This window comes from Amblyomma maculatum, chromosome 3 (assembly GCF_055883805.1).
Source record: "Amblyomma maculatum isolate TAMU_Amacu chromosome 3, ASM5588380v1, whole genome shotgun sequence".
Classification (NCBI taxonomy): domain Eukaryota; kingdom Metazoa; phylum Arthropoda; class Arachnida; order Ixodida; family Ixodidae; genus Amblyomma; species Amblyomma maculatum.
The window spans coordinates 80,348,953-80,372,209 of record NC_139346.1 but is presented as its reverse complement, the minus strand read 5'-3'; the positions used below and the strand labels follow the sequence as shown (position 1 = coordinate 80,372,209).

At 48.5% G+C, this 23,257-nt stretch overlaps 1 protein-coding gene across 1 annotated transcript in view; it reads left to right on the top strand.

Annotated features, from left to right (window-relative positions):
* Positions 1 to 19,357, top strand: part of LOC146195063 (high-affinity choline transporter 1-like) — a 38,326-nt gene extending 18,969 nt beyond the window's left edge. Inside the window, exons 3-6 of the mRNA XM_084596711.1 lie at positions 11,798 to 11,927; positions 13,118 to 13,335; positions 15,812 to 16,013; positions 17,946 to 19,357. Coding sequence (XP_084452837.1) covers positions 11,798 to 11,927; positions 13,118 to 13,335; positions 15,812 to 16,013; positions 17,946 to 18,610 — 1,215 coding nt within the window. The 3' untranslated portion in view covers positions 18,611 to 19,357. The remainder of the gene's footprint in view (positions 1 to 11,797; positions 11,928 to 13,117; positions 13,336 to 15,811; positions 16,014 to 17,945) is intronic.
* Positions 19,358 to 23,257: the final 3,900 nt, after the last annotated feature.

Here is a 23,257-nt window from a genome sequence, read left to right as displayed (position 1 = left end):
CCCACTCCCTCGTAACTTAACGAGATTGGAGGAGGTTTCCCTTAGAAGGATAAGAGCTGGGGCGGCCCTTACCCCGTCGGTAAAATGCCGATGGGAATCGCAAGCTGAAATCGGACCAACCACATGCCCAAAATGTTCCACACCAGCTGCAGAAGTGGATGTTCGCCACCTGCTATGGACTTGTGCAGGGACAAGGGAATCAAGGAGAAAGATTCTGCGCGAAGTGGGTCTAACCACAACAAGGGAAGATGACTTTTCTAAATGGCTCACCGACAACGCTAAGAGCGGGAGCCTGCTCCGGTTCCTCACGGAAAACCATTTACATGAGTTTATATAATATGCTTTATGGCAAGTTTGCGTACAAAAAAAAAAAAAAAAATACTCGCCAAGCTCCGGCAGGTGGCGGACCAGGTGGGCCACATGGTCCGCCGGGTTTCCAACAAGCGCGGTGGGTTACGATGTAAGGATGCCTTGCGGCTGGCGAACGCATTCGTGACCATTCGAATCTTGTATTCGACTCCCTACCTCCACCCGCGGAAACAGGAGGAGGATACTCTCGAAGTTATCCTTCGTAAAATCACAAAACGAGCACTGGACCTCCCGGTCTCCACCTCTACCAGCCGTCTCATGGCGCTGGGTGTGGTGAATACTTTCAAGGAGCTTCGGGAGGCCCACCTCACAAATAAGTACACGCGTCTAAAAAAGACAGAGTCGGGTCGCCGTCTTCTTGCCCGACTTCACATCCAACACACCCAGCTCACAGAGGAGAGATGTCGCATTCCCGAAAAAGGGAGACGCGCCCTCCATGTGCGGCCTCTCCCCGCCAACATGTCCAGAGGACCATAATGGTCGGCGCCTGGCGCGGGCGGAATCCTTGGACCGCCATTATGGAAGCAAACCAGGAGGCTTCTGTGGACGTCTCCGGCCCGAACCCTAGGGGTTGGTACACAGCCACGGTCATCTACAAGGGTAAAACAGTAGATGGCCTTACGCTGAAGGCCCGCTCACCAACCCACGCAGAAGAGGTTGCCATCGCCCTCGCAGCCTCTGACTCCTCCTCCAAATACAACATAACCGACTCGCGAGGGGCTTGTCGGAACGTCCAGCAAGAGTGGACTGCTCCCCTAGCTTACCGCATATACCAAAATTGTAGTCGAGATTCGAATCCCGCGTACCGATCTCTCGTTTGGGCTCCAGGTCACCAAGCTCTCCAAGGGAATGGGGCAGCCGACGCCGCCTTCCGCGCGCGCTCTCTCCGGGCATTTCCCACGGGACCCGACGCGGACCACGATTTTGATTTCAGCGCAGTTTACAAGTTTAAAGAAATATGTGAATATTACAGATTTACGCATCAAACTCTTCCCACCCCGTGCAAAGGGCTGGGGAAGGCTAACGAGCGGGTGCTCTTGCACCTGCTCACCAGTACAATGTTATGCCCGGCTACTCTAAAACATTTTGATCCGCAATTTGACGGGCTGTGCTCGCACTGTGCGGAGGTGTCTGACACCTACCACATGGTGTGGGCCTGCCAGAAAAACCCATCTTTGCCCCCTATCCCCAACCCCACCCGAGAGAACTGGGAGGCGACCCTGTCCGGCTGCTGCACCCTAGAGGCCCAAAAGGTCTTAACGCAGCGCGCCCGGGCTGCGGCAAACGCCAATGGAGTGCCTGTCTAGGCATCCCACCTAGTGTATATACCTCTATGTGTTATAATAAATGTTTTCACCACCACCACCACCAGCCTCAGTCTTCTGTCCTGCTCGTCATGCGTTCACCCGTATCGTCCGCTGTCTGTGATTCTTCCGCCTCGCTCTCCCGTTCGTCTCCTATTTTAAGCCCTTTCGCTCCACAGTTGCGCCTACATGGGTTGACTGGTTTCCGCGGCCACCAGCTGCCTTTCTCAGTTCCCGCGTGGCTTTTGCATCTTCGCAGGTGCCGTCCGAAGGAAGTATTCGGTGGTTGTCCATATATGGGTAGGTTTTCGTGCCACGATACCAAGATATGCGTCCGCAGCTTCTTGCATGCGCACGAGCCGTCACACCTGCACCCCAGGCAGGCTCAGGTTCGGACTTCATGTACAGGGTCGTCCACTTCTAGCTAGAACACGGTCACTGCTTTTAAAGCAACATTGTATCTGACGCAGGCAGATATCGATGCAAAGCGATGCAAGCACACAGAGACACGGATGTGCTGCTTCACATGGCCAGCCACTTTAGATTACTGCGTGGCCGGGTCGGATGCAATGACACCTTGAAAGCAGTGACCGTGTTATAGCGTTTACAATATGCGGCCGTGCTGCACCGCGACAAGATGAGCTGGGCAGATTCGGCTAAAGACACCTCGCGAGAGGTATCGGCAAAACTCCCAGAGCCTAAGAAATACGCCGAAAACGTGGCACTAGAACAGTGAATAAGAGAAACGCAGTCATGCGAGAATTAATCCAGATTAACTCGTGAGGTACAGCAGCTCAAAAGCGAACGCATGCACTATAAATCCACACAGGTCTTAGTATCCATATCTAACGACAAACCGCCAGTGATGTCCACTGCCAGTCCGGTAAGGAGTCAAACTCCCGCACCTTTGCAACCACAGGAGGGAAGTATGGGGGCTTGGTCAGATCGAAAATCAAGGAAATGATCACTAACGTGCAGAGTACTATCGGGAATTTGCACAAGACGCTTCTCAAGTTAGCTAACAGGATCACGTGCCTCGAAGGTAGGAGGAGCAGCATTATGGTGACGGTACATCAGCATTACCCGCAGCATTTTCCACATACAGACATGAAAAACATCTCTCACGATGCCTATGCACAGATAGGCGTCGCTCCGTTAATCAACATGGCCCTCAGTAATCAAGGGATCTTCATATGGCAATGGAAATGTAGATGACTGCTCGGTGAAAAGCCTGTCCTACAACAGTACATTAGAAACGCGACACGTAAACGGGATATCGTTTTACTGCATGAAAAACTACACACACCAGATTCCCTTTGTTTACCTGGAACATTTCCCCAGTGTTTGAAAATATGGGTTTATTCCCTCTATTTGGCAAGATGATGACTATAGGGCGTGAACTGAAGGGAGTCAAAATTGAACACCTGTTCATTGAGCTATACAAACCAAGTTTATGAAAGAAAGTATGTTTGCCTTCAATCTGTGCACTTGTCTCAATCCCACTCTTTAGAAGAAGTGCTTTCGTCTCTCCTAAAAAAAAATCAAACAAACAAAAAACACTGCGACTGGCCGGCAACAATGCCTTTGTGAATGTAGGCGATTCCAACACTAAAAACAGCACCTGGGGTTACAGCTAGAGCACAGTGAAGGGCAGTCAGCTGTGAGAAGACTCCCTACATCCCGACCTCACGCTCATAATCGATCCCACTGACCCGAAGAGGTCGAAAAATTCCGTTTTTTGAGACGGAATGCCCGATTTCACTTTCACTAATAACGCCAAGTACGCCACACGGAGAAACACTGCGGTCGACGTGGGCCACGATCATAGATTCTACAGATAGTCCTCGCGATCTCTGTTAAGCCAATAACAGACAAACAGGAAGTGGACAGATTGGGAAGAATTGCAGTCAGTCTTAACGGCCAGGCAAAACTCCGCGTCCTTCTCCATGAATGGACACGTGGACTCAACGCCACACCAGAAACGCCCCGAAGAAAATCGCGACCGAAGCCCAGACAGAGGGCATGAACAGTCGCCTCGCTAATCGAATCCAATCCAATCGAAGCCAAGGTGTACATTCTCGCCAGATGGAAAGGTCAGCGACAGGAAAATACGAAGGAAGGTTGCCGAAATGAACAGAAATATCGAGGAGCGCTGTCGAATCCGCTGCAAACAACAGTGGGATGAGATATGCAACTCGTTCGACGGAAAGTTACACTCTACTCTAGCATCTTTTAGATAACGCAAACAATACGTCGCAACAAAGCGACTGCTGTGCATCGAGTTCAAGGAACTGGGCAAAGAAAGGTTGGCAAAAATACTGCGGCAGAGGTATCTCCCTCTGGGGCTTCGTCACACAAAGCTCTTACGCTGCTAGGCCTAACGCTTCACCAGATGAGATTTCAGCAGCGAATAAATTCTTGTGGCGCTGCACGACCTTCACGGTAGGTCGGCTTGCGGACTGGATGGCGTCACCAATAAGTCTGAGAAACTTGGGCGACGCCTCAGTGGAGAAACTCAATGAATATATAAATGAATGATGAAGGGAGGGCTCCGTACCGAAGCAATGGAAGACCGCGAACGCGGTACTCATCCGCAAATCTGGGAAAACCCTTAGCCTGGAGAACCTGAGGCCTATATCGCTTACTTCATGCGTGGGAAAATGCATTCCTCAAATGAAGTAAACACTCACCTCGAAATGACAGGTGACTATCCACACACCGACATCGTGTTCCGGCCTCCTCATATCATAACATCATATCCTGGACTACAAGAGTCGACCCGCCAAAGCCATCCTCGGACTAGAAATCGAAGGTCCATTCGACAAGGTCGCCCATTCATCGATTCTGACCAAAATCTCTCGTATGAACCCCGGCTAAAGAGCCTATAATTACGGAAAAGGCTTTCTCGCAGACAGAGGGGTGTTCTTCGTAGTGGGAGGATCTGGGTAAACTGTGGCAACGATTGCCAGTTCAAATCTTTGCTGCAGGAAGCGAGATGTGAAAAAATACTGGAGTAATACGGCGCTCCGCTGCTTGCCCAAGAGGTCATGGCTCCTGTTTTGCCGCCACGTAAATAGGCTACCATCCAGGGGATCAAAAGAGACAGAATATGAAGAAACCAGGTTAAACATAAGTGATGGCGAAACCATTCCAATCGTGAAAAAAATTCGAGGCGTGATCATATAATCCAACGCCGTAAACGGGGAGACGATCGGTAAGTTTATACACAAGACTGCCAATGCAATGTGATTACTAAAGATAGTCACCAATAAGTGAAATGGCATGAGGGAGGAGAGCCTGATACGACTCGTCATGCGCCATATAACCTGTGTGGCCGCATTTCACAATTGATGCAAGGCGGAAAACAAAATAGATGTGATTATACGCGGTCCTTGGACTGCCAGACTAAACTAGTACAGATTTCCTGACACAATTAGGAATCCACAGCACGTTGGACAAACTTCCAGAAGCGATATCGTGGCTAGGAAGACTGACGATCACCGTAGCTAAACGACGTGTACTCGAGCGGTTTGGCATTGGCTACCACTGTGAACACGGTGAGAAAGAAATAGTCCCTCGGAACGTCAGGGACGGCATCCGCGTCTGACAAATCAGGCGTAACGTACACCCGACGGATAATCTATTCAGCAGACAGGCCAGAGCCGCGGCCCTGCTGCGGAACTACGGAGAAGTGAAGGAAGCGCACTTCGTGGATGTTTTCGAGACGATCGACGATACTCTAGTCGACACTGCTAGACGCTTGTGCACTGCATCAGCGTAAAATATTTACACGCCGAACTATTAGACACTGCATTTTCCTTGAGACCGGCTGATTACCTTGGTGTCCAAGTGCAACAATGAGTCGACGAGAGGGAGGTCAGTGTTGTGCGATGGAGGTTTCCGTACGAGAAGTTTGGGAGTTTCACCAGTTCAGACGCCTATTTCGATTGCAGTCAAAGCCGTCAATGAGCGGCTCGACTGATATGACCGGGCTTTATGCGAAATTATGTTCACAAATACGCACTTCACAAATGGGGTTCTGTTTACCTTCTGCCGTTCCCCTACTGGCGTAAATGTCATACGTGACGAAAAATGAGACCACTGTCGATTACTGTATTGCACGTTTACTGAAGCGAGTAGCTTAACGCTGGGAATTTGAGAGGAGGGAAGCAGCCCTGCATCGTTAAAAAGAGGGCTTTGCGGTGGTCACGCGCGTTTAAATCAAGAGCCAAGGACGGGCAGTGGTAAGACGGAAGTGAATATGCAAAATTCTTGAAGAGCGGCGTCAGGTGGCCTGAAACGGATGTAGGAATGGTGATGCGATCCGTTAGAAATTAAGGGAATAGGAACTGCATTCGTGTATGGTCAGGAGTGACTGGAAGAACTATGAACGAAAACAAAGCATGCACAGCCCCGAGAAAAATGGAATGTGACGAAATGAGGCGGGCAAAACATTAACCGATATATTTACCAGAATATCAAAAAAGAAAAAAACTTGCATGTAAACCATGCAGGCCCTTAGCCTTCTCGGTGTCACGATTCTGGTCCGTGTCCGGGTATTAAGGCTCCGATGCCGCAAAATTAGGCGAACGAAAGGTGAATATATACAGTATTTGCAGCCATGTTATAGGGAGCAACAATACCGGCAATGGAGCCGAAAGTTACTAGCTACTCGCGAGTGTCTTCGCACAGCGGCGACCAAAGAGACTCCGCCATGTCCGCTTCAGGCGAGCAGCACTGCACTCGACGACGACTCTCACGATGGCCTCCCACGACAAGCGGCGGCGTCTTCTTTTATAGCCACGGAAGCCGCTGGCATTTGAGCTGACCAATCCAGAGGCAGCAGCCAGTGGCGGCCCAAAATGCCCAATAGCTAGCGCACTCGCTCCCACCCCGTATCTGCTGCGTTGTCGGGGAGAAGAGGGCGCGCCTCTACGGTGTTGGCGAGGGGGTTGGGGCGCCTAGCTGTCTGGCCCACTTGCGTGGACTTGTCCGACGCTGAAGACATGAAGCGCAGCACCTTAGCTTGTAAGGGGCATTAGGCGCTGTTCGGCAACCGCTCGGCTCCACTCGGTCGTTGCAGGAGGTGCGGGACCCGCGGCTATAAGCCCTATCATAACATCGGCTAGACACGGGCACATGCAGGAACTCTTAAGAAAAAATAGCAAGGCCACACTACATGTGCATAAATTTCGTGTGTCACAAAATATTCAATTACAAAAATAAAAATGAAACACTCATGAAATTGCGCAATGGATGCACAGGTAGTAAAAGGTGACGTGTGGCCAAACACAGCCCCCCCCCCCCCCCGCCTCCCTTCATTCTAAGCGCCCCCATAACTGCGCAATACAAATTTGAAAAAAAAAATTAGTTGTGGTTTAAGTGTGGTTAACCCTAGTTGAATAGCGATAGCAATGGCGGAAGCTTCTTTTGCCTGCAACATTATTCTGGTATCACGCATATCAGTGTACGGTGCTACATTATTGAGGACACTTAAGCTCATCCTTTCAGAGTATGACGCGAGAGCATAAGTTACCAGTCTTCTTATATTCCTCCTCGGCTGTTAAAGGTCAAGCGTTGCCTCCGCCTGAACCACGCGACGGCTCGAAATTTGGCGCAGTATTGCTTTCGCAATAAAACGTTTCCATGCGAACCTAAGCACCCCCGTTTTTGCGATAAAAAGCGATGAGACAAGGCTGGGAGCGCGCTCGCTCACTCATTCATTCGTAGATCCGAAGCCGTCGGAGTCCCGAGGGCGCGGTTTCCGTGGCGTGATCTCCTGTTTCTCAGGTTCCTGCGTTCCGAAACTGCAGGACATCTGACGACACAGAATGACAAAAGCCGGGCGATGGTGACATAATGACTCTGTCAAAATACTGCCACGCGCACCCACTTGGAAACGGCGGCACAGCGCACATGCGGCAGTACTCGGAGGTCTCGCAGGCATCGAGAGCCCGCGTTGCTTTGTGCGGTGCGAGCTCTTTGACAGCCATATTGGACGTCGGAATTAGCAAATCTTACGCCAACTGTAATCGCGTTTGCTGAAAATGTTTTCAATGTTTCTTTACGAAATAAAATTTTATTGCTGCGCCCTTCTCGGCAAGACGTCGCCGCGAAAACGAGGTGTGTGTCGAGGCTGCAGGGGATGGGGTATTTTAGATTCTTAGAATCTCAGCACCCCCTCTCTTTCGACATTGTGATCATGAAACAGAGGGTGCTTAGAATAGAGTAAATACGGTATAATGGAGTCACATAATGATGACATCTGCAGAAATATTATTTCGGCGCTTGCAAAATGACCTATATTAAAGCTGGGATGTAGTTTATTGTTCCATACTATGGTCGCAGCGTACGCAACAGTTCTTTTGCCGTGCACGTTCTTGATAGTTGTAAGATTGAATCAACAGCTAGCAAATTCTTTTTGGATGATGTGGGGAAGAAGCCGGAGCCAAGCACCTCAATGGCTGCACTACTTCAAGAGAGGGAGAGTGGAATGCCTTTTCGTGGTATCTTCACCAGAGGAGACAAGTGCAGGATAAGCTCTAGGTTGCTGCCAAACTATCTCTCAGGTACACTGTCCTACCCAAGCAAAACATTCTGCGGCACCTTTGCCCGAGATGGTGACATCTTCATGACAGCATGCCAGGACTGTGTGATCCGTATCTACGACACGAGCCACGCCAACTTCAATGAATTTAAGACTGTGCCTGCTCGAGATGTGGGGTGGAGTATTCTAGACATGGCTGTAAGTCCCGATGGGCTCTACTTTGTGTATTCAAGCTGGTCTGAATATCTCCATCTGTGCAACGTTTATGGAGATCATGAGGTCCACGAGGCACTGCCACTTAGCTACCGTGCGGTGACGATGACATCACCTCCGACGCTAGCCAATGTGTCGAACAAGCACTACAAGTACGCCAGCTAGCCAGCATGCACATCAAGAGATAACAAGCTGCCGATGCCCGACATTACAACCTTCGCCACAGGGACGTGCACTACGAACCGGGTGACCAGGTGTGCTTGTGGACACCTGTGCGTCGCAAGGGTCTGTTTGAAAAGCTCCTGCATTGCTATTTTGGCCCGTACAAAGTCCTCCGCCGCCTAAGCAACGTGAACTACGAAGTTGTACTTGACGGAACTATGGCAGTGGCTCATCGGCGTCAGCGACCCGAAGTCGTGCACGTGGTGAGGCTCAAGCCTTACTTTTCGCGGGACTGAGTTCCTTAGTGCTGTGCTTTGTGTAGTTCTCCTTTGTGGTGTGATTGTGTGGTTCTTTGTTGTTTTTTGTTTCGTTTTTTTTTACATAGCTCTTTTCGCATCGAGGCGATGCTTACTCTTTTTAGGGGGGAATAATCTCACGTGCCCAGCACCACGCGGCCTCGGCGCTGGGCTGCAACGACGACGAAGTGGTAGTTGGCGCGTGGACCTTGTTCGAGGAATGCTGCGTTGAACGCTTGGAGAACGTTTCGTTGGTCTGCCTGCACGTCGCTCTGCGTCCGCTCGTCTGAGGCACTTTTGGTCGTGCCAATAAATATTATATATATATATATATATATATATATATATATATATATATATATATATATATATATATATATATATATATATATATATATATTGTGAAGAAGAAGATGAGCCCTTTTGGCTGTACGCTGGTGAAGAGGAAGCAGTCTGTGGAATTGTGATCGCGCAGATCATCGTGCTGGTTTGATCATCGTGCGCTTTCTTCATGCATGTAAAACCACAGAAGCCAGTTTGAATTCCCCATAGCAGAGAAGGGTGTAATGTCTAGGTTAAAGAGAACAGCATATAGAGTGGCTTGATGTTTGTTATTATATGACGAGCTGTTTTTTGTAAATAGGAATACTTGATTTAGATACGTATGATGTACTAGTCTTCATGACTACACAGCAGTAAATCATGTGGCTGTGAAAAAGGCAATAGTACAGAGATTTGATTGCATGAAGTGGAAATACCTTTCAAGCCTTTTTAGGGCAAATATCGTAATTGACCGTAGTGGTTACAAGAGTTATATGAGGATGAAACTTGAAACCTGAGTCCTGAGTTAAACCAAGACATACCTGTTTACCCACTAGTTTGGGACGCTTTTGGGAATTCGCAAGGCAGATTAGGTATTAAATATGCTATAAGGACAATAGAAGGTAATGTACTCAGTTTCGGAGGTATTTACTATTAATTTATACTCTAAGAACTATTTGTTGATCAGAGAAAGATTATTGGCCTGAATTTCGAGCCGAGAATACGAAGGTAGGGCTATGCCATTCGCATACATTACAGAAAAGCCATAATATTATGGGAGATTATATATACAGTTTCTGTTTAATAAAGGCGCTCACTGCGATGCGGTAAGAACCGATTATTAGTGACCTACAGCGTAACAACCTACATGAGACAAACTCTTTCAAGCCACCATGATTAGGAAGACACGCAAGAAGGGATGCATAAGTGAACAATTTAGACAACAAGCCATGGTATACGTAGAAGCCGTGTCCGTCGATGAGAACCAGCCAGGTTTCTAAATAACATCCTCTCGTTATTTCTGCGTTTTTTCTGCTATCTTGTACAATCAAGCCGGCTACTTCGTGCATGTACGTACTTTCGATTTACGAAGATGTCGTGTTTACACGATCACTCTTAGGAAACAAAAAGGGCGATAATCGCATGTGGTGGAGGGCCTAATGCAGAGATCGCGACAGTGTTCGTAGGCAGAGAGCCACTTAAGTGTTTGCGTGAGAATTCGAAACTTATATAGGTCTCTGAACGTTATTCTGATATTGCTGTATATATTTTTTAATAATTTTTTGTGCACGCTGTCTCATAACGATAACGTCTTGACTTTGTCGTTTCTTTATTTTTCTTTTCCGGTAGTGGTGGTATTGGTATTGTACCAAAATGGTGGCAAGTGGGCTAAGATAAATTAGCCTGGGTAAAGAATATTGGGGCTTGAATTGAAGACAAAAGAGGGTTGGCTGTACAGAAGTGGTGCGGGTATAGACTGCGTTCAACAGCTGAAAGTGAGTTCGGTTATATGTGGGACGCCGTAGTGGAGGTGCCCGGAAAGTTCGACCATAAGGGGGGGAGGGCGGGGAGGGGGGGTATTGTTCATTCAGGTATGATTTCGTATTCTGATATTGCAGAGCACCCGGGCGCCTTGCGTTTCGTCTCAGTCAAAAAACGGCCACTGCCGATCGCATCGAACCACTGTCTCCTGGCTGACTAGTCGAGTGCCCTAAACGCTTGAGCCGTGTACAGATCATTGCAATGCACTTTGTATAAAATTGTCTATGAGGAGTGTGAGGCATAAGGTCTCTTTGAAGTTACAGTTTCAGGAGCCATCTTAAAGGCCAATTTTGGCTCCACGTTTGAAAATCGGTTGCCCTGCCTCAAGGATAAAACGCTTTTGCAAACATTAACCGTGCCTGTGAACCGGACCACGAAGTTTCTTTTGCAGGATTGTCAAGGCTTTTCTCTGGATTACCACTGGTGATGCACGATGCGAGCTGAAAAAAAAAAAAGCTTCTTGTCACTTTGTAAAAATGGATTTACCGTGTATCCGGAATAATTTCAGGGCTGCTGACATTACCTGTTGACAACGCAATACCAGTTGATAATTTAATTGAGGTTATTAAACCAAATGATATATAAAGTCTTTGGTTCAAATCTCGGTGGCTCCAGACAGCATCAGCATGGGCCTCAGGTGGTGCTTTCATGCTATGAAGCGTCCCCTCGCTGCTTCATATAGGGGCGTGCATAGAGGCACCTGGCCTTCTTTGAATGCCATTGAACCAGTCACGTGCTCAAAATTCGACTTGACCCCTACCGCGATGGTGCTGTGGTAAGGGCGCTATACTGCAGTGCCTAAGGATGCGGGATCGAATCCCGGCCGCTGCAGCTGCTTTACGATGGAGGCGAAAAGCAAGGCGCCCGTGTGTTGTGCGACGTCAGTGCACGTTAAAGAGCCCCAGGTGGTCGAACTTCCTGGAGCCCTCCCCAACGGCGTCTCATAGCCTTGGGAGGCTTTGCGACGTTAAACAGAATACACCTAACCAAACCAAACTTCTACTGGCCTATACAAATGCCCGCGTGGTATCTTGCGCACGCAGGTGTACTTCCAGCGAGTCCTCGCTAGCAGAAGCGTGTTCGACGCCAAAATGGTGTCCTTTACGACTGCTTTGGGCTGTCTCGTCGTGTCCGTCCCTGCCGTCGTGATCGGTTCTATCGCCAAGAACGCAAGTGAGTACTCCTATTCCCTCACGCACTGGGCTGTTGAAACCTCTGATCTTTTAACCTCTGCTGGCAAGCGTTTCAGGTAGAAAAGTAGAGCGCAAATTGAACATTGGACTTTGCTATACGCTATTCATCGTCTGCACTACTACACGCTAAAGCTAGTTCTCTATTACATCAGGCTGTTGTTCAAGGCCACAATCTCCAGGGATAGGACAAATATTACAAGCAGAGTAGCCTGGGATACCCTGCTGCGAAGCGCGGACTTTGCGATCCAGCACCGCACCATCCATGTGGCGGAAGACACCGCAACAAGCCAAGGGCTACCTGCCAGCCTCTAATCCGCGGGCGCACGACTCCCAGTCTTTCCCGGTACGCGTGCCGGGGGCGGGGAAGAGGACTCCCATTTCCGATGGAATTAAAAGTTTTGCTACCAACCAACCAAGGGCCCGCTTTTTCGTTTACGGGCGTTTGAGGATCTGTTTACGGCGTAGTTTTAATCTGCACAATGTGATCTAATCCCTGAGCGCTAAGACACTCAACAACGTTTCATTTACCAAGTGGTGCTGTATGTGAACGTTCGATGTTTTCAAAAGTGCTCCAAATTTATAATCGCAAGTTTAGCCACCAGGAATCTGGGTTTAGATTCGAACGCGTGCAGATGTTTTCTGCAATTTAGAGCTACCCCAGTTTTTAGGGCGACAGCCTTTCTAAGCACATGTAATGAAATCCCATGCTCGAGAGTTATGCGCCGCATCAGTGCATCTGATTTCTGCGCTGATATGTTACTTGCAATCATCCTGTTGACGTCATCAGAACAAAAAACTTGCTCCACGGAGAATTGAACCTCCATTCCTCAGATCCCCAGTGAAGCTCTTTAACCAAGTGCGCCACACTCGGAATTGTGAATTTCCTTGCATACCGTGAGGATGATAGTAGCGATGACAAATAAGCTGTAATGAGTGATAATGACAATGATGACAGTAGCGATGATAATGACGGTGTATTTAGTTATAATTAGAGCAAATTTGATGCACTGGAGCAACAGCAACGCTCCAGCCTTCGAATTTCTGCAGTGTAGATTCCAAAGTGCTATTGGAATTATTTATTTACCAAGAAATTTGTGGCAGAGAGCTGCCTGAAGCACGCCTATTGCATAAAAAAAATTAACGACAAAGAATCGTTATGCTGCGTTGCAGACTTCACAGCTGCAGGATACGACGGCCCTTACAACTTGCTCGAAGAAGCGCAGCCCCAGGTGTTGGCGTACGCGCTCCATTTCCTCTGCCCGGGCATCATAACAGTGGTGGGCGTCAACGCTCTGCTGGGTGCCGTCATGTCGTCGGTGGACTCATCCATGCTCAGCGCGTCGACAATCGTCACACGCAACTTCTACCACTTCGTAATCAGGCCCGCGGTACGGAATGTGACGTCCCTGTCATTGAGGGCTTTTAGAAAGGCCACATCAGTGCCTTGTGCCATTTATAAATATGAGGAATATTTTTCACTTCTTTGTTTTTTAATCTCTACATTATTCTTCTATATACCAGAAATGTCGGTACACCTTCCTCCCGCCCCGCCGGGGTGGCGCAGTGGTTACAGCGCTCGACTACTGTTCCCAAGAACGCGCGATCGAATCCCGGTTTCGGCGGCCGCTTTTCGATGGCAGCGAAAAGCAAGGCGCCCGTGTGCTGTGCGGTGTCAGTGAACGTTAAAGAACCCCAGGTGGTCGAGATTGTCGGAGTCCTCCACTACGGCGTCTCTCATAGCCTGAGTCGCTTTGGGACGTTACACCCCACAAAACCAAACAGCTTCCTCCCCGTTTCCACACTGCACCAAAGGCCCTTGAAAGCATCACGAAAAGCTCCTAAGCGCACCTCCCGAGCGATGCTTTACTGCATTGCGGAGTGGCGCCATGTCTGCTCCTACTGCCCTCTGTTGTAGCTGCGAAAGCACCTTCTGCGCTATGCCTACACGTTTCTTCTCATTCTTGTATAGGGCACAGGAGCTGTCCTCGTAAGAACTGGCGCCGCTGCTTCTTATTTATGTGCTTTTAATTTTACAGCACCATTCCGCTGCGACTTTTCTTCCCTACTGCGTCGCTCCTGCGTTTCCCATTTTTTTGCACGATGTCTCACTAATACATCTGCTTACGGTGAAGAATGGCAAGTGCTCAGTGTGCGTGCAAGCTTGAAAAAAAAAAGGCATAAGGCTTCGAAAGGGAAACTCAAGATGCCACACTTTGTACAAGTGCTGAACAAGAAACGAAACTGCGCACTACACATAGAGGAAAATAACACTAAAGAGAACATTGCTATCCTACCGCACTAATGGTCCTTCCGCGTAGTCGACGAAGTCACGCTCATACCGTCCTGTTACCGAACGCTGGTGGTTCGCACGCTATCTCGGATGTGAAGTACGGGCAAAAACCCAGGTGTTACCTTGTTCAAGAGAAGCCGGTGTTCCCCACTTGAGGAGGACCAGGAGAAGGGAGTCGATGCTGCCTCGTCGCCTTAGCTGGACGTCCGCATTGGAGTATCCTGTCACTGGTGACGAGGTCTCGGAGGTAGCAATAGCCAGTGGCTTTGCCGGCGTTCTGCTGATGTTGACACAGGGCCCGCGTTCCGAAGACGGGGTCAGTGTCATGATCCGCGAGACCGGGGCACCAGCCGGTGCCCCGGTCGTTTGAAGCCCCTGGTCGGTAGGCTTCAAACGAACAGCTCCTGCAGCAGCTGACGGCCATGCACTAATGTGTGCACCTAGAACGCTCCTCCCCTGTCTACGTCGCCACTCCTCCTTTTATACGTGTACTTCATGTCCATCTTCCACCTCTTATTCGGATTCGTCTCCGAATACCACTGCACTGTCTCTTCTTCCCTCTGCTGTTTCTCTCAAGTGACAAGTGCCTATTAACGCACTTCTACTTAGGTGTAGTATTTTAAGCATCTCTTTGTTATTTTTCTCTCGTGACACAGATTTACTTTTTTTTTCTGATATGAAAGGCAGGCTTAGTTGAGAGAGCTAGGTACGCTGACGGAAAATTTGTGAATTTGTGGGTTCCATCTGGTCGCCCCGATCGGTTTTTTGATTACTCTACAAGAACACTATCACAAAATTTGGCGATTTTCATTAGGAAGGGCGCATACGCAGAGGGGTAATCGTACAAAAACACAAAAAGTACTCGCCTCTGAGACCACCTCTATATTCATCAGGCAATTTTATCGCCGGTGTACGGTGCATACGGTTACTACGGGAAGTGATAGCGTGCGGTAAACGTGACTACATAATACTGGCAATGGTGTCAACGGTAGCACAATATCGTATCTGCCGTATGAATATCCGGATGCGCTAAAGCTCAGTAATTACAAAAGAATGAGTGTTTTATATTAACGAGAAAAACCAATTGTTTCAGTATACACGCATAATACAAGTGCAGTATAGCAGCAAAGATCAGTAAGCACTAACAACTGCAGACGTAAACGTTAACGTCATAGCAAAAAAAATATTAAGCGAGAAACATGAAATCTTATGGTTATAGTGCAACTTTTGACACATTGTGCTGATAGTAATGAAGCATCATGTACAAGTCTGTATTGTATGCTGGTGTATACTTAGTTATTCCTGAAGTGTGTGACTAATTGCTGGTTCTGGGTTGTAATACTCCCTAACTGTGAGTGTGAAAAATCAGTCTGTACAGTCAAAGCGCATGAGCATTCCTTTTTCATCCAATGTTTACGAAGTGTGGATCCTGTTGTGCCGCGCAAATATTCTCATGCATTACGTTCAAGAAATTGCTATCAGATATGGCTTTCACATGTGTTAACGGTTACTTCAGACGCTTAGTCAAAATGTTCGCTGTGAACACAGAACTCTGCGCGCCTGTGCTCGTGCAGGCGACGGACAGGGAGATCACCCTGGTGCTTAGGTCTCTCATCTGTCTGCTGGGCACCATGTCGGCAATTCTGTCGCTCTCCGTGACGTCAGTGTTCGCCCTGTGGACGTTCGCCTGTGACGTTGTCTTCGTGCTGCTCTTCCCGCAGCTGCTGTCGCTCTTCTACCTGAAGGAGAGGACCAACGCGTACGGGGCGTTCGCTGGTGAATAATTTGCCCCTGCGTCCTCCCACACCCGAATCTCGCTAAAACACTGCAGCGGTGGTGCAGTGGTTAAGGCACTCGACTACTGGGCCTAATGACACGCAATCTAATCCCGGCTACTGTAGCCGCCTGTAGATGAAGGCGAAGAGCTGGGTGCCTGTTTGCTGTGCGATGTCAGTTAAAGAACCCCAGGTGGTGGACATTTCTGGAGTCCTCTACTGCTGTGTCTCCATAGCCTTGGTCTCTTTGAGACGTTGGTTGTCATAAACCAAACCAAACCAAACCAAACTGAAGCTCTCTGAGATCGCAAATAGAAGGTTCTAGCAGCCCGCTGTCGGCGCAGCCAAACGACAGCATGAGCATGCTTGTCGTTTTAGAAAAATTGAATATAAAATTATATATGCGCCGATAATGAAATTCAAGCACTGTGAAAGTGACAGGCATAGCAGACACCGATAGTGCTGCGTTGTCTGGTGTTCTATGAAGATACAAAATTGCCGACGATTACGTTACTTCTTAATGCCAAGTTTGAGTGCAGCTCATGAGTTGCTTTCAGCTTTTCGATAGACTGAGGCTACGAATTCGAGAAAGATATGTATATACAATTACATGCTTTTTATTTTTCACACATATTTCCCTTTCAAGAAACACTCCACAAAATGTTATTGTCACGAAGGAAGCTTTGTGGTCGAAGAAATAGATATAGTCTCTATGTGCTACACCAACGCATGGTTCTCAATGACGAGGTCTATACAAGTATTTTTCTAGGTTGTCACTGTCGTGGGAGGCGTTACGAGCGTGAGGAACGGGATGTCCTCCAACATAAGTGTTATATCTACATTAAATTCTCTTATTACTAATGTTGACGTAGATCGATGGGCGGTTAATGCGAGTCGCAGGAAATGCACGACGTATCTGGTGAGCGCGCTAGGGGAGAAGTAGGCAGGCACTACCAGCAAGCTGTTTGCCAACTTTGCAGCGCACTGCTCACCAACTTCATCTGACGTGCCAAACATTTGAATCGGTATTGCAAATACCCATATAAGGAGATGCGGCAGACGAAGGACTTCCACCGGTTGCCTTGCTCACGCAGTTGCGAACGGCGGAGAAGCTATTTATTAGGCAAGCGGGTCGCAGTTGCGAACGACGGCGGCTATACGTTTCGGCTTGAGCGGTTTGGGCCACGTTTGGGCTATCCAGCGCTGCATCGAACTCAACCAGCGCTCCGTTGAACGCATCAAAGTTCACCGGCGTTCTAGGCAGAATCCACTTTTATGCCGGGAGCATGCATACCGGGAGACGCTTTCCTGCTCCATATATATTATATAAATTATATATAACCCTCCGCTTCTCGCTTCTCGAACCTACGCTTTTCCCTCCGCTCCGCGCCGGCTGATTACGAGGCACAACGGTGACGTCGTGAAACGAAGGAACGGACGCCGAAGGGCTACGCTCTAAACTTCCGAGAGCACTGTGGAGTCTACACTGCAGAAATGCGAAAACCTAAGCGTTGTTGGTGCACACGGTGCGTCACTTTTATTATCAATTAAATGCACCGTCACTATATATTGCTAATGTGGCCATTCTAATTACACTGCAGTGACATTGTCATCGCTACTATCATACCCACGGCAGACAAGGAGAATTATAATGTGCGTTTCACGATCCCGGGCGGTGCGCAGTTGTTAAAGCGCTCGGCTGAGGATCCAAGGGACGGAGGGTCGATTCTCGGTGGAGACAAGGTTTATTTTTTAATTTAATTATTTAATTATGGAGATGATTACGTGGGGCAACGCCGATGGCGACGCCACGAAATGCAGGAACGGGTGCCGAAGAGCTGCGCTCTGAAAATGCGAACGTACCTCGTGCAGCAGGTGTGCGCGGCGTTGCTCTCGTACGACCTATTTAACGCGGCCCCTGAACCACCCGCAGGTTTTGTAGTGGGCGCCGTGCTGCGGTCCTTGTGCGGCGAGCCATCCATGGGCATACCGGTGGTGCTCCGTCTACCCCTCTACGACAGCGAGGACGGCCAGCGGTTTCCTTTCCGCACGGCGTGTATGCTGGCGAGCCTCACCACGCTGCTGCTGGCCTCGCACGTGACGCAGCTGCTCTTCGACCGTGGATGGCTGGCGCCCGAGATGGACATCTGTCGCTGCTGCTGCCCAATAAAGCGCGACGATCGCAGGGATAGCATTTGGCTGCGCGAATCCCAGATGCACACGAGAGAAGGGGAGGGCATCGCAGCGCCTTTGTCGGAGGCGAGACGACGGTCTTCATCGGTGGCACAGACCAGCACCGTGCCACACACCAACGCTGTGTTGCCCAACAGCTCCGCGCCGCCCATCAACGCTCTTGAAAATGCCAGCCGTACGTTGCCGTCTAACGGTTATTCAACTCACTCGCCCTCCTCACCTGGTGTCAGCGCATCCCCGGACATCGTCTCGCCGCCAAGTGCTGCCTGTCCACCTGCGGCGCCAGATGCCGAGGATGCCACCAAGAATAAACCGCGGTCGTCGGGCGCTATGAAGGAGCAGAAGACGAAGGGAAAAAAAGACAAACCCAAAAGCAAACAGGCGACCTCAAAGGTATCAGCGTGACCGAAGACGGAGTGGCGAAAGCGATATGTACATACCCGAGAACATGAGATATATTCCCATTTTGCTGCCTACTGTTTTTTGCAGTACGTGTGCTCTGTACTTCGGCGTCCACCCTTGAGTTGGTTGTTTTCTGTGAATTCCGGAAGGGTGCGTTGTGCGTCGCTTCTGCCATACTTTATAGCTGTGGTCAGCGTCCTGTATTGACAAGCCTCAGCAGGATGTAGCGATTGCAGCCATCCTCCTACACAGTTCGCTTCATTAGGGGAATTGTATAACGCGACAATCGTGTTTTATATGACATTTTTATGTACATTTCAGTGTAGTTATTGAAGTGTTAACTATATATGCTGGACTGTTTTGCCTGTGTATATTGTTTGCCACCTGATTTGTACGAAAGTACTCTGTTAGGATGCATAACTTCGATTGACGAAATTATTTCTGCTTGCAATTTGATGCACTTACCGCTGCGAGAACCTGGAGCTCTGCGATGCATTCGATCTACTTATTTCACGTCCCCAACCGATGCGTACAAGCATGCAAGGAACTTGCGTAAGTCAGGCGGTGTCAGGCATCTGATATTAAGGCTAGTGTTGCGCAGGATCTGGTTTATTATGCCTTATATCTAACACTGTAAACCTGTACCTGCTAACCACAAATAATATTTTTTGTCCTTGACTGAAAACCTCAAACCAAGTGTATTCCTATATGCCAATCTTAATGTTCAGCTGTTCTTCAACCTGCAATGGGATATATGCTGAACTGAAGCATCCCTGAAATCACCATCACCCCTTTCACGTGGAATAGCGCTTCCACTGGTGGTTAAGAAACAGAGCGCCAACTATGCTATATTCTTTGTAAATAAAGAAACTTAAGTTTATGTGAAACACTGCAAGTGCTCATTAAGTTTTGTCAATGTGTGGGGCTTGTAACACCCCACAGCAAGAATATTTGGTTCATCATCATCATCATCATCATCAGCCTGACTATACCCACAGCAGGGCGAAGGCCTCTCCCATATTTCTCCAATTAACCCGGTTCTCTGCTAGCTGCATCCACTTGACCCCTGCGAACTTCTTAACTTCATCCGCCCACCTAACTTTCTGCTGCCCCCTGCTACGCTTTCCTTCCCTTGGAATCGAGTTTATTACCCTAAGCGACCATCGCTTGTCCTCTCTTCGCACTACATGTCCTGCCCATGTCCATTTCTTCTTAATTTCCACTAAAATCTTTGGTTACGTTTAACTATATGCTCAGTATAGCTGGGATTTGAAAATGTGTACCGGTTCATCTATTTAGCAGCGACTGTTATTAAACGAAGCTTTGTAGAAGTCCGTGAATGTGGTGTCTAGTTTCACGAAAAGAAATTTTACTACATAGGGATAACAAACCTCCCTCGAGTCGGAAGTGGCGATTCCCCAATAAGTACGTCAGGTTCTATTGGCACGCCACATTTCCTTACAGATTCGATGTGACAAATCGCCGTTCTTGCGTTCTAAAACATTTTCTTTGCCCACGGGACACTGCAAGTGTGCTGTACATATCTCTGCATTGCTATTTTGTTTTTGCAGCATGGCTACCGAGCTTGAAAATGTTTGGTAGAGTACCTCGTGTGCTTTTGATATCCATGTTGCGCAGGTTTCACTGGTTGAACAAGCGGAAACGCAATGCTTGAACATTTAGGCATTTTTTGAATCCAATAACAAACGTAGTATCCTGCATTCGGGGACATCAAGACGGGTATACCTGGAGCCTTTTACGGCATAAAGCCGGCACATCAAAAGGGCATTGTCAGAGTACGTGGCAGGATCGCACAAGCACGGAATGCGATCAAGACAACGACTTATAATGTACAGGGCAAGTGAGGGGCGGTTAGACACTCCGGCACTGTGATCGAATGCGGTGATGGGCCAGTGCTTTCGTTCCGTGGCCACAGCAACTGAACTGTTCGCTCAATTGCTCGGGCCGAAAATTTGACAGTGGCTTCACTATTTCATTTCTGTTAAGGTCAGAGGCTCCTAGAGTACCGTCGGGATAGCCACCATACCCTGGGGTTCGTAGCGAAAACTGCATAGGCCAAGAACGAGTTTTTCAGTGGTAGAAGGAAGAGCCGTTGTCTAGCCACCGCCGCAGCTAGCGGACGTGGCGCGCTCGCCGCGCCATCTGGCAATCGAGAAGCAACCAAAATAACATGTCTGATCTTTATTGCAACAAAATTGCCAGACATAATGAGTAACGGATCTTAATTCTTCTCTAGTGTTAAGATGACAGTAGTGATGATAATAGGCTAGTGAGCAGCGCATTCCAGGCAATCGTGTACTTAGCATGGGACAGGATTAAATGGACTAGATTAGATTAAACTAAATTCGACTGGTTTGGATTGAACAGGTTCGGTTTGAATTAGACAGGATTGGTTGGGTTCTATTTCACTCGAATGGACTGTACTTGATTGGACTGGATTTGATTAGAATGGATTGGTTTGGATTGGGTTACATTAGACGGAATTGGACTGGATTACACTGGATTGCATGGGATCAGATTGGATAGGAGAGGAGTAGGTGGCCCAGCGCCAGGCACACACGCATTCGCTACCTATATTCTGGCCTAGATGACCTAAGCCATGGCCAATTTTTTCATCTTTGGCTAGTGAGGTAACGCTCTCTAGCTAATAACTTTTCTCTTTAGTCAGATATCGGCTCTCATAAAGTTCTCTGGTCTGGCGCACACAATCTGCGCAAGGAGGTCTTGTGCCTTTGTGATCGTCAACTGAGCAGCGATTCAGCCAATGTAATGGCTTTCGAGGAGATCATCACTTTGCCCCTTCCTCACCAGCGACCATTATCAGGTTTATTATCTATAAATGGAGCATACTGTCTGGGTAACCCTTTATTTTTTCTATTCAAAATTATCTAAGACCCGTCTTATAAATATGAAGCCCTTGCGGGCGGCTGAAGACACGGCCGCATGCTTGTCACGCTGTTACATTTGATTGACGTGTACCTATATTATTTGCTAGCCGGTAATTTCACTGGCATCCCACAGCTGCAGCCATGACCAACTACTCTAATCACGAAGGAGCGACTATAAATAAGGAATTGTTGGGTTCATTTGACTTCGTTATACAGGTGTTGTGTCTACAGTTTCTAACGTGTAAAGAATATCACAAGCATTCAACTGTTCGGTGTGTACAGATATCAACAAATCATAACTATTAAACTGCAAAGTGACTGCTCACGGTGTGTGCAATGCTGCGTGCTGCGCTGCTCTATGCACTGCGCACTCTGCTTCGAACTCTCCATTCTTTGACAGTTTGCTTTTTGTGTCTTCGTCCATACCGCTTGCCGTTCATTTCGTGGCCGTTCACTCAGCGACATATACGCACGTAGCATAAGTAAGCGTCCTCCGGTTTACTCTCAGCTTCGGTGCGTATGTGCTTGCCGCCTCATGAAAAGGAACGCCATCCTATAGGTGATCGCCGCCAGTTGTGTCTGTTACCGGTGTGCTCCACGCTCACCTCCTTAGGAAATGGTTTCATACTGTCTTCCTACTAACGTTGGCTAACGGATCTAGAATCGCTCTCTAGCACAAAAAATTAAGCAATTTTAACACGGCTGAACTTAAAGGGGCGATGACAGGGTCGTTCGATGTATTGCCATTTTATACTTCTATGAATAATATTGTTACGCTGCGTAGCGGCGCACTGAGAAGCAGAAGCAGAAGATGAAGGAAAAGAAGAGGAAGCGAGGCGCGCGCAGACTGATCCGGGTTCCTGAGCCGTGTGCGTTCGTCCTTCATACGACGTTCATCTGTATTAAAACCATTTCATCCGTTACATTTGGTGGAGGTGCTGGATGAAAACGTTCTCGATCCGCCAGTACCTCGTCGCAGCCGTCGTGTAGCAGGTTTGCCACGTTTATCTCCTCAACAGTACCTTTAAATGGCTACCACCCACACGACGCAGACTCATGAACAGCGACCTGAAGAGAAGACCTTTCCCCAACAGCTATAGCCGCGTACGTTCCACGGTGAGTCCGAAGATGACGTCGAAGAATGGCTCCGACATTAAGAAAGATGCAGTAAGTACAACCGCTGGAACTCGATCGCACGTCTGTAAACCGTTTTTTTTTTGTTTGGTTTGATAACCACGAAGAAATCCTGACGACGTGAAGAAATTACGAAGTCCTTTGGGGATACCTTTGCGAAGTAGGAACGCGCTGAGCATCAGCTTTCCCAGAGAGCCCAGCTGCCCGGTGAGACATGCACACGTTACATCGAGGAAATATTGAAACATTGTCGCGTTGTAAACCGGGAGATGTCAGAAGAAGACATGGTAGGGCACCTTCTCAAGGGGATTACTGAGGATGTGTACAACTTCCTTATTTCGCGGGACACCCTTGCCACAGTAGCAAATGTCATCAAGCAGTGCCGAGCATTGGAGGCGTTAAAGGCACGTCAGATAGCACCCAAATTTGGCCGTATTTATAATGTGACAACTGTTGCCGGTATCGACATTCCGGAGGCTGAAGACATCGCTTATATGGTAAGAGCACTCCATGGGCTGCACAAAATAACAGCGAACCATCTTACAACAACGGCGTGGAGCGGACCCGGCAACCAACATCGCACCCTTATTTCCAGCAGCGTCCATTC